The sequence below is a fragment of the Eucalyptus grandis genome, chromosome 8 (assembly GCF_016545825.1).
Source record: "Eucalyptus grandis isolate ANBG69807.140 chromosome 8, ASM1654582v1, whole genome shotgun sequence".
Taxonomy (NCBI): Eukaryota; Viridiplantae; Streptophyta; class Magnoliopsida; order Myrtales; family Myrtaceae; genus Eucalyptus; species Eucalyptus grandis.
In genome coordinates this window covers 68,441,524-68,458,740 of record NC_052619.1, presented here as the reverse complement: position 1 = coordinate 68,458,740, position 17,217 = coordinate 68,441,524, and the positions used below count along the sequence as shown (strand labels likewise).

General features: G+C 44.0%; 1 protein-coding gene and 1 pseudogene across 1 annotated transcript in view; both read right to left on the bottom strand.

The window, feature by feature from the left end:
* Positions 1 to 13,457: 13,457 nt before the first annotated feature.
* LOC104417785 lies at positions 13,458 to 14,660 on the bottom strand (annotated as a pseudogene).
* A 1,566-nt stretch (positions 14,661 to 16,226) lies between these two features.
* The window catches only part of LOC104415775 (linamarin synthase 1-like), an 8,555-nt gene continuing 7,564 nt past the window's right edge, over positions 16,227 to 17,217 (bottom strand). The window contains exon 5 of the mRNA XM_039300282.1: positions 16,227 to 17,011. Within this exon, the coding sequence (XP_039156216.1) occupies positions 16,302 to 17,011 (710 nt within the window). The 3' untranslated portion in view covers positions 16,227 to 16,301. The remainder of the gene's footprint in view (positions 17,012 to 17,217) is intronic.

The following is a 17,217-nucleotide window of genomic DNA, read 5'->3' as shown; positions in this document are numbered from 1 at the left end:
CTTTCTTAAGCCAAGAGGATCTCAGAAAGCCCAATATAGAAGCAAAATGATTTGATAAGATGAGCAGAAATCCAAGCTTTCTCGGATAATTATTGAGAAAGAAAGAGGGAGTGTATTCTCGGGTGACGATCCTTACTAGAAGTTAAAGATCCCAATATTTAGAGCTGTTGGAAATTGTGATCCATTTTCTTAAAACTTTCTAGAAACTTCAAGAATGATATTAGCTAGAAAAGTCAAGAAAAATCCTTAAAAAAGAAAATCTAGCTTAGGTGGCAAAGAAAAGTGTAGAAGCACAAATGTAGAAGTCTCTAGAAGAAGAGTGGCTAAACTACAATCTAGAAATTCCTCGATGAAGCCTAAATGGACAGCATTCTACAAAAATCTAGAATGTTGTACTTAGTCGGTGGAAATGCCTATAAAAAGGCCGTAACCCATTGATGTAATAGAGTGAGAGGAGCATGATAATATACTCCATATCATGAAGCTCCTCCACCAACACTTCCTACAATTATTTTCATAAACTAGTGAAACGATCATTGTCCCATAAAAATTTGTGTTTATCCCTTGAACTATCCTATTTTCTCACTTGTCCATTCTCTACAAACTATATCATTGTTGACACCTAAATTTCGCCATTTTATTTGGGACTTAATCGTGTACAAAATTAGAAATTAGTCACTAAAAAAAAACAAATAAAAAAAGAAAAGAAAACAAAAGAAAAAAGAGAAAAAAAGACAACAAAAGAAAAACAGAAAAGAGGATGTGAAAGGGGCCGGGTCAGGTCGAATTTGGCTTAGGCCCAACCCGGCCCTCCGTTTTTCCTCTCTCTCGCGTGCGCCCGACCCATTTCTCTTTTGGCCCGGCTTGTGCTTGTCTCTTCTTTTCCTTTAGCCGTCAAGACTTCGAAACCCTAGCGCAGAGAGGAAGGAGAGAGGAGACCGAAAAGCAGGAGGAAAACCCTAGGGGAGAAGAGCGAATAGGAACATGAGGGAGAAAATAGAGAAGGAACGGAGGGGAGGAGGGCAACAGCGGCGCTGCCCATCACCGTCCGAGCTGCCGCCCTCCTGCCCTCGCCGTCCAAGCTGCCACCCTCCGAGCACGAAGCCGTTCTAGCCGCCCCATGTCTATGACCATCCAGCACTGACCTGTTTTTGCTCTGCCTTGCCTTCGACTTGCAGATCTTGCGTTCGTCGAGCCCCTTGCCGCACCGCCAAGACTCTTGCAAAAGCCTGAAGCCCCGCCTCTCGTCGAGACCCCCTGCTGTTGGGTCCTCCTCTGCTCCAACACCCAGTAGATCCGCTCTGAGTCCCCTCCGAGTGAAGCTGTCTTCTGCTCCCTGCCTGCTGCTCCGCCCACGCCGCTCTGACCAACGACCTGACGCCGCTGTTCAACTTCCTCACTACACCCTCCCGCTCGAGCACCAGATCCGTGAGCACCGCACCACCACCACCGCGCCCCGACTCACCTGCAACCCGCGCGTCCGCGACACCCCCTGCCCGGGTGTCGCTCATCGACCTCGAGCTGCCTTGGCTCAACGTTCGCCGTTCTATTGCGTCTCCACGAGCAACCTCACCACTGCCAGTCTCTATCGCTCCCACAGCTAGCCTCGATGCCAGCAGGCACGACCCAGTGCCGGCGCCCGCCGCCGCCGCCTCTACCCGGCCGTGTCACCGGCCTCGCTCAACACGCACCCGAAGCCGCCTCATCTTCGTCTCTACTCCGCTGCGTCGCCGCCATCGTCAAGCCCATCGCCGTCGTCATCAACGCCGTCAAGAAACCCTAGGGTTTCGGCCAAAAATCGGGTCGGACGTGGGTCGTGAACTGGGTAGGATTTTTGAGCTATTTGGGCCGATTTTGGGTTTGGGCTGTTTTGCTTGTGGGCTTATGGACTTGTAAGCTTGTTGTGGGCTTCCTTTTTTTAAATTAAAAGAGATTGGACCAGATTGGGCCTGCTGGTTGTGCCCAATCCGAACCAAGAAGAGCCCGACCAAGGTTGGTCGGCCTTGTCCTTTGACGAGCCGAACCCGGCCGGGTCGGACTGGTCTGGTCGACCGGACTTGACCTGGTCCAGCCCAAAAATATATTTTTTATTTAAAAAAATTAATTTTAATTTTTTAAAAAAGTAAAATTTAAAAATTTAAAAAATAATTTTAAAAAAAATTTCGAAATTCCATAAAATGTATTTTTGATTAGAAATGGCCATGTATTGCTTTTTATAGTGTAGTTAGGCCTTTATTTGCTCGTATATTTATTATATAGCATGCTTAATTTGCATATTTAATTACGTTTGTGGATGTTCGATTACACGTGCTCAATTTGACTGCAATTAGGATTTTGGTAGTTATGATTGTTGGTTTAATGATTGTGCACTCGTATGATCACTTTATATGTTAGTGGATAAGTAAAATCAATCCAAACTGCCTGACAAAAATCATTTTGTTAAAATGAACAAGATTAGGTACCGAAAGGGCACTAATTGGTCAATTAGTGTAATCAAGTCCCCGACCCTAGACTCTCTGGTTGCGTAGGAAGTGAGGTACACTCCCATATCTCACTTAGTTTCTAGCTGACCCCAATATGCTAGTGGCGACTCATTTTTGTGAAATTCCTAGAAAATATCCCAATGTCACGTGGGGTATGGGCTTGGGAGAGCCCATGCCTAATCATGAGTTTTAGGCCCATCCTTTAGGTAATACATCTAAACCTATTCCCCCCCTAGGGTAGGTCGCGACAGCTTGGCGACTCCGCTTGGGACTTGGTTTTAGACCTTAGAGGACTTAGGCCAAAATTAATCTTGTTCAAAAAAATATTTTTGTTTGGCAGCGAGGATTCCAAGTACGTCCATAACATTAAATGTGTTAAATGTTTTTGCAGAATGTGATGTATAAGGGTAAGTGTTTGTTCACCTTTGTCTTGCAGTGAGGCGTAAGAATGTATGGTTTATTTTTTATGTATGAAGTGCTAATTGCTTATAAATTGTCATTCTTGCGTTTCCTGCATTGCACTACACCATAGCACACACAACTTGCCACCGGACTTGGGCCGCATAGGATCACTTAGGATGGTGTTGAGGTGGATACCACTCTGACTACAATCACGTAGTATGAGTCGCCCACCTCTACCTTGAAATTTCTTTCTTCACGTTGAAGGTACCCACCCCAGTCTACAAGCATGTGACATGGGTCGGTTTTTTTACGAAGCCAAAGTCATGGGTAACCCGACCCAGCCACGACCTTGTTAGTTTAGTCCGGTGATCCTATGGCTTCATTTTGAGCCGTATAGAGTATAAATCAAACCACATTCCATGTGTATGTCTATGTAATTGAAAAAAAAAAAAACAAAGACAAAGGTTGGCACTCATTGTAAGTATCATTTTCCTTTATATTTGCCCACTTTGTATTGCATTTTCATCTTGAAATTCGCGGAAATCAATCGAATGCCCTCGGTGATGTAGGCTTATGATTGAAAAAAAATTGGCAATCACTTTTGATAAGTGAACATTGAAGGCCCCGTTGAACACGTGGTTTTGTTTATCGTTCCTCAGTTGAACCTAATTAAGTATGGAGATAACCCGTTTCATCTCCTCTTCTTATAGGGCGATAAAAAAGGGTTGCACCTTGACCGTAGAAGCATCACCTTCCACCAAGGAATCAGGAAAACGTCAAACATTTAAAGGCGAATGCAAGGGAAGGGTATTGTCAAGTTACCAAATATCCACGAAGGTGAATCCAAGAGGTGTTAACGCCCAAAGGATAAAAGCGAGTGAAGGGTAACAATGTATCATTTCCAACATTTCAATCCCTAAAGATTTTTACACTAACATATTCTTTCATATTCTTTACAGGGTTACTGGGTCGCCATGCCATAGGTAAGTACCTTTCTTCTCTCTTTTTTTCTTTAAAGTAAAAAAAAAAAATGGAGAATTTCCATTACAAAAAGAACCTTTTGTGCTTTCCTAGAGATAAGCACAAAAATGAATAATTGAAATAAAAAAAACTTTCTACAAGCTTTTTGAACATCATTTTTATCTCAAAATTGTTTTCTCGTTTTGGGGATTATTCATTTTGAATCAAAATTCCCTATGAAGATTAATTTACTCAGACGATCTCGGCAGAGTGAAATGGAGACGTTAACCATGCCAAACAAGAAGTGCTTAGGATGAAGAAAGGCAAGCCCATTTCCAAACACATCCTTCAAACACTTTTGAGAGTTGAGTGAAAGACAACCTTCTCTTAGGACAGAGGATTCATTCGCATTGAGCGCAAATATCGAAATGATAAAGGCATTTCCTTCATCAATCCTAAAGCACTGAGCTGACATCTTGCTACCCTTTGGGCCAAATAAATGTGACCATTTGAGGTACCCCTGTCGAGAACGACCCTGCATTAGGGCAGCATAAGGGGTTACGATCATGTTGTAGAGCGAAAGATTGAGAAAGATTTTATTACTTTCACTTGCATTAATCTTCTGGTGATAGCTTCAGAGGAATTCTCATTAGAGCTTGACTCATCCCAAAGTGAAGAAGAGCATTTCATTTTCTACCGAAACACTGATACCCATTGCTTTAACCAATTTGGGCCTGATTATTCATTCCTGAACCCCGAACGGTGATTATCTCCCTTCACTAGGGCAAGGCATAAGAATTGACCAAATATGATTGACAGTCACAAGAAAATGTGAAAAGCATCTCAAAAGTCATAAGAGCTACAAAAATTCAAAAAGCAAAAGTTTGACAAACTATAGGGCATGAAAAAGTAGTATGCCTGGTAAAAGTAAGGCCAATGCCCGTCAAGAAAAAAAAGGCAAAAGGTTACATCTTATGTGAAAGAAAAATTATCAAAATCCAAGTGCCTACGAAAAAAAAATCATCATCGCAAAGGGAAAAGGAAATTAGAGAAAGGAGCAAAGCTCCCATGTAGAAATGATTAGTCAAAGGACTTTCGAGATGTGCAGTGTTTCAAAAGCCAATTGCCTTCGAAAGATCAAGTGACCTGGTCGCGATGCCATGATGATCACCGACTCTTAAAAATCCTCTTAAAAATCTTAAACCTTTCGAGCCTCTCCCAAGCCAACATTACAACCCTCTTTTGAAGTCTCTTCTGATTGGGGCGGTTTGAGTGAAAATAAGAATACCACAAAGAAGTTATTGCTTGAAGGAGTGGAAGTAATTCTATCTTGTCTTATCTTCTAAATTCTCGACTTGTAAACCCGATGAATATAGCGATAAATGTTCATTTATTGGTCTCAAAGTAATAATTCCTTTGTGTAAGCCCTAACCGAGCCTATATTGTGGTCCTTTCAAAAGACCTTTTTTTATCGATCAGATTGTGCTCATAGCAAATGTTTCTGAAAGCCTTTGACATGGGTTATGTGAGATACTCTCAGTAATCAGTTACTCCCCACGTAAATGGATGGGATCAAGCAGCCATTTTATCATGAGTGTGTGAGAAACCCTTTCTAACTAAGAAGCTCTGGTTTGGCATTATTAATGAGCCTTCTTCACAAGTAGTAGTCGTTTTGATAAAAACTTGACTCTTGGAGAATCTGATGATTAATGATACATCCTCAAGCAAGATGACAATTTTGCGCCACATGATGCTGATTGACATTGAATATTTTTGTAAAGCAGTTGGACTTAACTTGATTAGCTTGTTCAATTAATGCTGTAATATTGCCAATGTGTCTCTTGATGACGCCTTTAATGAAATTTGCTCAAGTTGAGTTTGACAAAATTTCTCAGCGAAGCCATGCAGTTTTCAAGGAGTTAGCGAGTGCTTCCCTAAAAACCAAGGGTTCATGGTTAGCCTTAAACCATGCCATTTCCAAGATTGGTGGATTTATCCCGAAACCACAAGGTTGGTGGCTTTTCCTACACCACACGGTTCGTGGGTCTATCCTTAAACCACACTTTTAAAATCTTTATGAGTCTATCTTTAAACTGCGATTTTCAAAAGGTTCATGGTCAACCTTAAACTATGTTATTTACAAAGGTTCATTGGTTTTTCTTAAATCATGCATTTTCCATTCGGTCGAAACCCGTTCGTACACGGTGACATTATCATACTTGGTCGAAACCCGTTCGTACACGGTGAGACCTTCATCCCAATTTAAACCCGTTTGTACACAGTGAGACTATCATACTCGGTCGAAACCCATTGTTACACGGTCAGACCTCATTTAACCCCATTCTTATGACCCGGTGGGCTTTCCGTAACTTTGAGTCCTTCAACCCCCTTCTTATGACCGGGTGGGCTTTCCGTAGCCCGGAGTCCTTCAACCCCCTTCTTATGACCTGGTGGGCTTTCCGTAGCCCGGATCCTTCAACCCCCTTCTTATGACCCGGTGGGCTTTCTGTAGCCTGGAGTTTTTTAACCCCCTTCTTATGACCCGGTGGGCTTTCCGTAGCTCGGAGTCCTTCAACCCCATTCTTATGACCAGGGTGGGCTTTCCGTAACCTGGAGTCCTTCAACCACCTTATTATGACCCGGTGGGCTTTCCGTAGCCCGGAGTCCAACCCCATTCTTATGATCCGGTGGGCTTTTCGTAACCCAGAGTCCTTTAACCCCATTCTTATGGCCCGGTAGGCTTTCCGTAGCCCGTAGTCCTTCAACCCCATTCTTATGGCCCGGTGGGCTTTCCGTAGCCCGAGTCCTTCAACCATCTTCTTATGGCCTGGTGGGCTTTTCGTAGCCCAGAGTCCTTCAACCCCTTCTTATGGTTCGATGGGCTTTCCGTAGCTCGGAGTCCTTCAACCCCATTCTTATGACCAGATGGGTTTTCCGTAGCCTAGAGTCCTTCAACCCCATTCTTATAACCCGGTGGGCTTTTCATAACCCGGAGTCCTTTAACCCCATTCTTATGACCCGGTGGGCTTTACGTAGCTCGGAGTCCCTCTACCTCGTCTTATGACCCGGTGGGCTTCTGTAGCCCGGAGTCTTTCTTCATCTTATTAATAAGACGCGCTTTCATAGTTATGAGTTTTTTCCGTCGAACTAACGCGTGCCTATACGCCCAAGGTCTCTCTATCACCCAAATAATTTAAGTATTTTATGTGTTTGAATGCAACCTCTTTGAGCTCCCACTCAAAGAGGGGCAGCTGTTGACACATAAATTTCGCCATTTTATTTAGGACTTAATCGTGTACAAAATTAGAAATTAGTCACTAAAAAAACAAATAAAAAAAAGAAAACAAAACAAAAGAAAAAAGAGAAAAAAGACAACAAAAGAAAAACACAAAAGAGGACGTGAGAGGGGCCGGGTCGTCGAATTGGCTTGGGCCCAACCCGGCCCTCCGTTTTTCCTCTCTCTCGCGTGCGCCCGGCCCATTTCTCTTTTGGCCCGGCTCGTGCTTGTCTCTTCTTTTCCTTCAGCCGTCAAGACTTCGAAACCCTAGCACAAAGAGGAAGGAGAGAGGAAACCGAAAAGCAGGAGGAAAACCCTAGGGAGGAGCGAATAGGAATGTGAGGGAGAAAAACAGAGAAGGAACGGAGGGGAGGAGGGCAACGGCGGTGCTACTGTCACCGTCCGAGCCGCCCCCTTCGAGCCCGAAGCCATTCGAGCTGCCCAGACTAACCCGCTTCTACTCTGCCTAGCCTTCGACTTGCAGATCTCGTGTTCGCCGAGCCCCTCGCCGCGCTACCGAGACTCCTGCAAGCCCGAAGTCCCGCCTCTCGTCGAGACCCCCTACTGTTAAGTCCTCCTTTGCTCCGACGCACAGCAGATCCGCTTCGAGTCCCCTCCGAGCGAAGCTGCCTTTTGCTCCCTGCCCGCTGCTTTGCCCGCGCCGCTCCAACCAACGACCTAACGCCGCTGCTCAACTTCCTCACTGCACCCTCCTGCTCGAGCACCAGATTCGCGAGCATCACGCCACCACCACCGCGCCCCGACTCGCCTGCAGCCCGCGCGTCCGCGACGCCCCCCTCTGCCCGAGTGCTGCTTGTCGACCTTACATCGCCTCGGCTCAGTGTTCGCCGTTCTGCTGCGTCTCCATGAGCAACCTCACCACCGCCGGTCTCTACCGCTCCTGCAGCTAGCCCCAACGGTAGCAGGCATGACCCAAGCACCGGCGCCCGCCGCCCTCTAGCCAAAGCTGCGTCGCCGATCTGCCTCCAACACGCACCCGAAGCCGCCTCGTCTTCGTCTTTGCTCCGCCGCTATCAAGCCCGTCACTGTCATCGTCAACGTCGCCAAGAAACCCTAGGTTTCAGCCAAAAATCGGGTTGGACGCGGGTCACGAATCGGGTAGGGTTTTGAGCTATTTGGGCCGGTTTTGGGTTTGGGCTGTTTTGCTTGTGGGCTTATGGACTTGTAGGCTTGTTGTGGGCTTTTTTTTTTTTTTTTTTTTTTTAAATTAAAAGAGATTGGACTAGATTGGGCCCGCTGGTTGGGCTCAATCCGAACAAAGAAAGGCCCGACCAAAGCTGGTCGGGCCTTGTCCTTCGGACGGGCCGGTTCGGCCCGCCCCATCCGGGTCAAACCTAGCCGGGTCGGACCCGGGTCCGGTCAAACCGGACTCAACCCGGTCCGGCCCAAAAAATATATTTTTATTTTAAACAAATTAATTTTAAAAATTTAAAAAAAGTAAAGATTTTAAAATTTTAAAAAATTAATTAAAAAATCGAAATTCCAAAAAATGTATATTTTGATTAGAAATGGCCATGTATTGCTTTTTATAGTGTAGTTAGGCCTTTATTTGCTCGTATATTTATTGGCAAAAGAATACTTCAAGTGCCATAATTTTGCTCAAAGGACACTTAAGTGTCATAACTTACGAAATGTACACTTACTTGTCACATTTGAAGAAAAACGATCATTTAAGTGCCACTCCGCCAAAGTCCGGCCAAAAAGCTGACGTGGCATTTTTCCGGTGAATTTCCGGCGAGTGAGCCCAAAACGATACCGTTTTGCACGCCGACCTCACCACCCCCCCCTTTTAATTATTATTTTTTAATATTTTAACTAATTTTAATTTTAATTTTTTTAATATTTTAACTAATTTTAATTTTAATTTTTTTAATATTTTAACTAATTTTAATTTTAAAATTATTAATTTTAATATTTTAACTAATTTTAATTTTAAAATTATTATTTTTAAATTAAATTTATTTAATTTTTATATTATTTTTTTATCACGTCAGCCAAAAACAACACCGTTTTTGCATTATTTGGCCACATCGGTGTGCAAAACGGCGTCGTTTTGGGCTCGGTTCACTAGAAAAATGCCACGTCGGCATTTTGGTCGGACTTTTTAAGGCTGTATTGGCACTCAAGTGATCAATTTTACTCCGATTTTGGCACTTAAGTATTCCTTTGTACAAAGTTATGGCACTTGAGAGGTCCGCATGTCTATATTTATTATATAGCATACTTAATTTGCATATTTAATTGTGTTTGTGGATGTTCGATTGCACGTGCTCAATTTGACTGCAATTAGGATTTTGGTAGTTATGATTGTTGATTTAATGATTGCACACTCGTATGATCACTTTATAAGTTAGTGGATAAGTAAAATCAATCCAAACTACCTAACAAAAATCATTTTGTTAAAATGAACAAGATTAGGTACCGAAATGGCACTAATTGGTTAATTAATGTAATCAAGTCCCCGACCTTAGACTCTCTGGTTGCGTAGGAAGTGAGGTACACTCTCATATCTCACTTGGTTTCTAGCCGACCCCAATAGGCTAGTGGCAACTCTTTTTTGCAAAATTCCTAGAAAATATCCTAATGTCACGCGGGGTATGGGCTTAGGAGAGCCCACGCCTAATCATGGTCTTAAGCCCATCCTTTAGGTAGTACCCTCCCTCCCCCAAGGGTAGGTCGTGACAATCATACACTTGCACACGTCACTAACCAAAAACTATAACTAATACCAAAACCATGCTTCCGCACGCACACATCCAAAACATCGTTTTAGGGCAATCATACATAAAAGAGAATGCTATTGGCGTTGTGAAGACATTTGTAAGCATAAGTACCATGTCCTATGGGTTTGCCTTCGGTTTAGCAGTTTCAAAGGAGTTCGGACGACAGTTACAGATGTATTTAGTGGCCAAGAAAGGTAGTTTCTGTGACCTAGCTTTGTCGAGACAAGGGACAGGAGAGAATTCGTGATGCTAATTTCATCAGCGACCATGAGTTCATTGGACACCTACGGACTAGCCGCTCATGCACCCATAGCATCCAATTTAGACCAAAATAAAGAAATCAGATAACTCAGCTAATCGCCATAGCCATCACTCAAACAGACAAGGTCAGAGAACAGAGACCTTCGTAACAGCCGACAAGTTGAGTCAGTCAGCACTCAGACTTGAAATTCACCTAACGCATGGTGCATGGATGCGGTTTTCCATTATCCAAATCAAGATACTGGAGTGCACATGCCACACAATAATGCCATCTCAAGTGAAATGTTTTCCCACGTCTAAGTAATATCAACTAAAGAGGATAACATACAAAGATTTATTGACCAACTTTCTGGAAAATGTGAACCAGTTAGTGTTCCCATGGTACATGAAATGAAGATACAAAACTCCGGTCCAGATAATTGAGAGAGAGAATAAGTTTCCTTGGCAGTGAATAAACTCACTGTGCAGCTTAGCAAGAAATAGAAATGCAAAAGACCCAGAAGCCAGATCCGCATATCAATCCAAATTTTGGGTAGTTCCTCTTGTTATTCCGACATTAACCGCCATCAAAGGGATTTACCTACGGAGAAAAAGGACCAAAGCAAGTGCCAATAAGAAATCAGTAGTAACTTCACGATCACAGCAAAAATAAACGACCATGTACCTACAAGTAAGACCATAAGAATAAATGTCCACATAGCAGATTCAAATTACCCCTTGAGCTCAGCAATATGTCATATTTAAGCCCCTCTGCCTCACCATTTGCCAAATGCTAGCAATGAATATTGAAATATAAGCAATGAGCATTCCCTATCTGAATATTTGAACTGGCAACTATACTAAAGCAACATTTAGTCCTTCAGCACCCCCATTTCTCATCTTGCTGGTTTAAATTTACAGCTACTTAACCCATCCACCATCATCTCACCAGCCACTCTTGGATCTAACAGAGTCTAGTTAATGAAAGAAAGAAAACGGAAAAAAGAGAGCACGTGAGTTCTGTTGACACCTAAATTTCGTTTTTAATTAATTAGGTTTTTTTTACATTTATTTGTCTTTTTCAGATAGTAAATAATAATAAACAAAACAAAACAAAACAAAAGCAAAAGCCCGGCCCATCTTTTTTCTCCTTTTCTTCTCCCTCCGCGTGGCCCCTACGGCCCATTTTCCTTCACCCCGGCCCGGCCCCTTTCTCTCTTCTTCTTCCTCCTTCCCTTTCCTTCGCCGCTGCAACTCACGCGCGCGGGAGGCCGACGCGCAAGGACGGCCTACGGCCGAGGAGTGTAGGGCGGCGTCGGCCGGAGGATAAGATCGCAGACGCCATTAATGTTGAGCGAGCTTCGCTGGAAAGCTCAATGGGACACCGGTTCAGCCAAGCGGAACCGGTGGGCAAGCCGGAGGCCGGCGACCGAGCTCCTCCGTCGACCGGATTTCCTTTGCCTATAAATAGGTGGCCGCAAGCATCGTCGGAGGGCGTGGCGAGCTCGGAAATCCTTCACTGAGAGACATCGGGAAGGGTTGAAGGGCAAGCGCAGGAGAGAGCTCGAGTCGCGAGCTCAGCCCACCTTCCACCGAGAGACTTCGGGGAAGGCAGGCGGCGAGCGACTTCGAGAAGGTCAGATCCGGCCGGTGGAGGCTCGGATCTCGCCTGAGTGAGAAGAAATCAAGGCCGAGGAAGGTCCGGCCGAGATCTACGTAGCAAATCTGGTTCTTTTTTAGCTGCTGTTGTTGCCGCCGAACGCCGTTCGCCTCGACCAAGTCCCGACGCCGTTGCCTCAAAGGGTTTGTTGTCGTGTTTCCCCTCCCGCGGAGCCATTGTCATGATCGATCCGCTGAAGCCGCGCTAGATCGGGAAGCTGAGTTGCCGCCGTCGTTGCCTAGTCTTGTCGTCACCGTTGTTGTTCACCGCGACCTCCACCATCGCGAACCGCCCCCGCTGCCGCCGTTCCCGTTCGAGAAAAGGTAAAAAAGGGCATCATTGTTCATCGTAGCCGTTTTCCGTTGACCTAGCTGTTGCCGCCGTAGTCGTCGCCGCCGTAGTCGCCGTCGCCGTCGCCGCCAAGCACCTCGGTTCCCCCTTTGGCGCCGCGGATTCGCAAACCCTAGGGTTTGCGATTTCCGGGTCGTCGAATCGAATCCGGGTCTCGGAACCGGGTAGGGTTTCGCGAGATTCGGGCGGCGGGAAGCGGGTCGCGAGTCGGGTCGGACCGGGTAGGGTTCGCGGGAGTCGGGTTGCGAGGTCGAATCGATCCGGGTCGTCGGGCCGGGCCGCATCCCCGAACGCCCGGCCACGGCGTTGTTTTAATAATAATAAAATAATAATAATAATAATAATAAATAAAATGAAAAAAATCCGAGTTGGGCCCGCAACGCGGGCCCGTCCTCGTTCGGAGTCGCCGACCCGGGTCGAACCACCCCCGTGGATCCGACTCGAGTCGGTTTTTATTTTTAAAATAATATTTTAATGATAAATAAATATTTTATTTTCCAAAAAAAACAAATATATATATTTTCTTTTCGAAATATATTAAAAAAAACATTTTAATTTCCAAAAAAAAAACAAAAACAAAAACAAAAATATCCAAAAAATATTTTATTTTCCAAAAATATTAAAAAATGTTTTAATTTCCAGAAAATCGAAAATAGTAAAAAAATGATAAAAATATTTTATTTTCCAAAAAAATCAAAAAAATCAAAAATATTCCATATTTTCCAAAAAAATGCCAAAAATCCAAAAAGGCCAAAAATTCATGAAAAAGCCAAAAAATTTAGAAAAAGCCAAAAGACTTGTATTTTCCCAAAAATACCAAAAAAATCCCCAAAAATCCTTTTGTGTCAAAAAATTAGAAAAAGACCTAGAAAATGTTTTCCTCCCAAAAATGCATGGAAAATCCCTCGAACATCCAAAAAATCTCAGGGTTTAAACAAGATTAGGTACCGAAAGGGCATTAGTGATTAACTAGTGTAATCAAGTCCCCGATCCTAATTTCTCTGGTTGCGCAGGAGTGAGTATTTCTCCGATACTTCACTTGGGTTTCTAATCAACCCACCCCAAATCGATTAGTGGCGACTCCAATTTAAAAATTGATTTACGGGTTAAAAACTCAGACTATTAAAGTCGTGAATTGGTGGACTTGGGAGAGTCCAAGGCTTAATAAATTCAGCCGAGCCATTAGCCTCCTTAGGCGCCCGTACCCGATTGCGGGCGCCGAGAAAAAAGAGGTCGCGACAAGTTCGTAAACATGTGAGCCATAATTGCTTTCCATTTATTTATGGGGTAGCACAAGAAATAAATTGAGAAGAGATTGGAGTAGAAACCTGAGCATAGATCTAAGCAGCAGCCTCCAGCAACTCTCTCCCGGCATGTTCCTAATCCTTCTCTCGAGTGCTGGCCTAAAATGCTGAATGAGACCCTGGACAGACCAAGCTGCCGCATCACCTAAAAAGCACATATTGTATGCCCTTCAATCTGCTTGGTCACCTCCTGCAGCATATCAATCTCCTCCAACTTTGCATTCCCAACTTTTAATCTTTCCATAATCATCCAGAGCCATCCTGTGCCTTAACTGCAGGGTGTGCGCTGCCCACAGCTCTCATGCCTATAGAAATAAGAAAGCCTCCCGATTGCATCAACAACATGGGTGGATTTATTCATAACTACAACAGCTGCTGTTCCTAGACCAGGCTGGACAGCCTTAGGAGCATCATAGTCCATCAGCACATCACTGGGAGAAGCGGTACAAATGAACCACCAGGTATTACTGCAAGTAACTGCCCCATCCACCACTAATGCCGCTGCCGGGACTTTCGATCAGCTCCTTCAATGGTATACTCATTTCCTTCTCAACTGTGTGAGGCTTGTTTACATGATCCGACACGCAAAACAATTTTGTCACTGAATCGTTTTTCCTTCCAAAGCTGGCAAACCAATCTGGACCACTTCTGGGGATCGTAGGAGAAAGAGCCACAGTTTCAACATTTAATCAAGACTTTCCTATAGTGCATTCTCTTCACCACAAAAACAAGCTTCAGCACCATAACGGATGTGGACGTCAAAATCGTGGCCGGATCCACATGCACTCCGTCCCAAAAGTCCAGCTTCATGAGCCTCTTTACTGGCCCGTCCAAGAGTTTTACGTTCACTTACGTATCCACCCCTTATATAAATATAGGCAGCAGTTGCCCTCATTCTCACACCAGCAATTAAGCATCCTTCGAGAAGCTTGTGAGGATCGTGACGCATAATTTCCCTATATTCACATGTTCCCGGTTCACTTTCATTAGCGTTGACCACAAGATAGGAAGGACGGCCATCTGATACTTTTGGCATGAAAGACCACTTCAGGCCAGATGAAAAACCAGCACCACCATGCAACCAATATTTTCTCAAAGTGAAGGGATAGTCCCACCTACCATTCCCTCGGAAAATAGAGCTGGGTAGGCTGACATTTCATGTTAGCGAACGACTGCTCCACTACTCTTTGAGTGCCACGTATCCGATGGGCCCCACTTGTCAGGAGATTTCAAACCCATCTTTCTCTCTCCACCCTCCGCTACTCTCTCTCCGTTACCTCTTTTGGTCTCTCTCTCTCTCAAGAGTATTGGGAAATGAGAAGTGAAGAGCTAAGAAGAAGAAACCGCTATCACACAAAGAAAAGCAAGCAAAGAAATCAACAAAGCTAGAACAACCGATTGTTTTCATCAATTCATATCAGTGAAATAGAAACAGAAAATCAAGTTCAGATGTCAAATGCGAGGCTCATTAGGATATTGTTTTAGATGTGAAGCTCATTAGCTCACATAATGAAATGAAGATGAAAAATCGTATTACGATGTTGATTCAAACGTTACGTCTATCAATTCGCATTAGTGAAATGGAGATAAAAAATTTGGTCAAGATTTTGATTCGAATGTAAGGCTTGTAATAGAGCTAAGATAAAAGGAAACTTTGAAATCTCTTGTCAAGTGAGACACGGCCACCGAAGAAGAGTGGACCAGCCGTTCGCAGATTTAAAGTTTCGGGCCTATCAAATATATTCTCCATTTTATCGTGAAGCTTCACTTGTTCACTCAGCATGTCATCCCATCTAATCCAGGACAGTTGATTGGCTCTGCAACATATTTATGAGCATGAACAATGTAAGGAACAAGTCGTAGAAGTCACCAAGACGATAACTGATATGCCCTTGTGCAGAGTCCATTCAGCACAAAAGAAGAACTCTTATAAATTGCAATGATGGGGGTGGGGCTCACATTCATCAATGATTAGTGGAACTCTGACCTTTCGTAAGTGCTATAAAAGGAAAATGAGCTCACTTTTGAGGTATATAGGAGAGACTCCCTTCAGTATTATTTTGGGCGCAAGGCATTGTACTCCCTTTGGTCTTTTATGCTTTCTTTCATCAGCCAAACACAAGGGACTCTCTGGCAGAACGAAAGGGAGTCCCGAGAAATGCCGTGGATATTGGGCCTAATCATAGAATTGAAAAATCCCCAAGTGTTTGAGTGATTATGATTATGTGGTTTTCCGATTCATTAGTATATTGTTGATGGTTGTTCTCCCTGTAGTTATAGGTTTCAACATTCGAATCGAACAATATAAATCTTTCGTGCCCTTTATTGTTTACCGTTTTATTTCTCCTTTGAATTTCTCTCGATCTCGATTTAATGACAAAGTTTTGATCGGCTTGCACAATGTTATTTTCACAACATGCCAAGTTGCTAATTAAAAAGTTAAACAAAAGGTTAGTGAAAGCATGCTATTTTTACAACACGTCAATTTGCTAATTAAAAAGTTAAACATAAGGTTAGTAAAAGCATGGTTTCTAATGGGAAAGATGGAGCATAGATCAAGCATAGACCGTGGAAGAGCTAATCTCTAACTTCGTAGTCATGAAGAGATATTCTATCAAGTTCGGCTTTACAGTCGTAGTAGTTGACGACTTTGCATTAAGTGAAAGTGACTGGGCAAAAGTTCGAGTTCTTGCCTGGATTGGTTGCTCATATTAGGTTTAGGACAGCATCTAATACTTTATGATCTTAAAATACCATGTCGAAGGATCTGGGTAAACTAACAGATTGGAAATAAGAAAAGGGAAATATGGAACCACGGTGTTATGCTTCTTTCGATATATTTTCGGAAGATATGGAAATATGGTGACGGTTTCCTTTAATCTAATCCTTCGAATGGATAACCTCCTTAATGAATCCGTCAAAGTCATTGTACGATGACCCTCCACAACCAGTGGCCTCCGCAGCTCTCTCCTTCCACTTCTTAGCATTCTCCTTCATCTTCTTACCGCCGACCCCTTCCATCACTTCCCGAACAAGAGTTTCTATTTCCTCACGTCTCACATCCTGGTTCACTTCCATGCCAATCCCCCATTCAGTACATGCGTACCGACAGTTTGTCTGTTGCTCCGCGAAGAATGGCCAGCAAATGAGAGGAACACCTCCGCAGATACCTTCCAAGGTAGAATTCCACCCGCAGTGCGTTAGGAAAACGCCGACTGATCCGTGATTCAGGACTTGATCCTGTGGACACCAACTCGTCAAGAACCCTCTGTCTTTCACTTCCTCCAGGAACTCCGGTGGTAGGATTGCAGAATCACCCTTCACAACATCAGGCCTAATCACCCAGAAAAATGGGTGCTTGCTATTTGCAAGGCCCCAAGCAAACTCCTTCAGATGTTCCTCAGTCATGACAGTGATACTTCCATAGTTCACATACACAACCGACTCGGCTTCTCTCTGATCAAGCCATTCGAGGGAGCTGTAGTCTTCCTTCCACAGACTGGACCTGAAAGACTTGACTGAGGTCGAGGGAATATCCTGGAGGAGCAAGGAAAGGGGCCCGGTACAGTAAATTCGAGGGGAAATATCTGCTATTTTCTCCAGTACTTCATGTTCGAGCTCATTGAAGGTGTTGAACAAGATAGCAGATGATTTCAGGCAGTGTTGCACTTCTTCTTGTAAGTAGTTGAACAAGATGTCGTTCAGGTTTGTGGTCCGCATGAAGCTCGGGATATCCCGGAGTCGGATGTTCCTCATGCCGGGGATCCAGTCAACGGATCATCAAGCGTCCCATTGC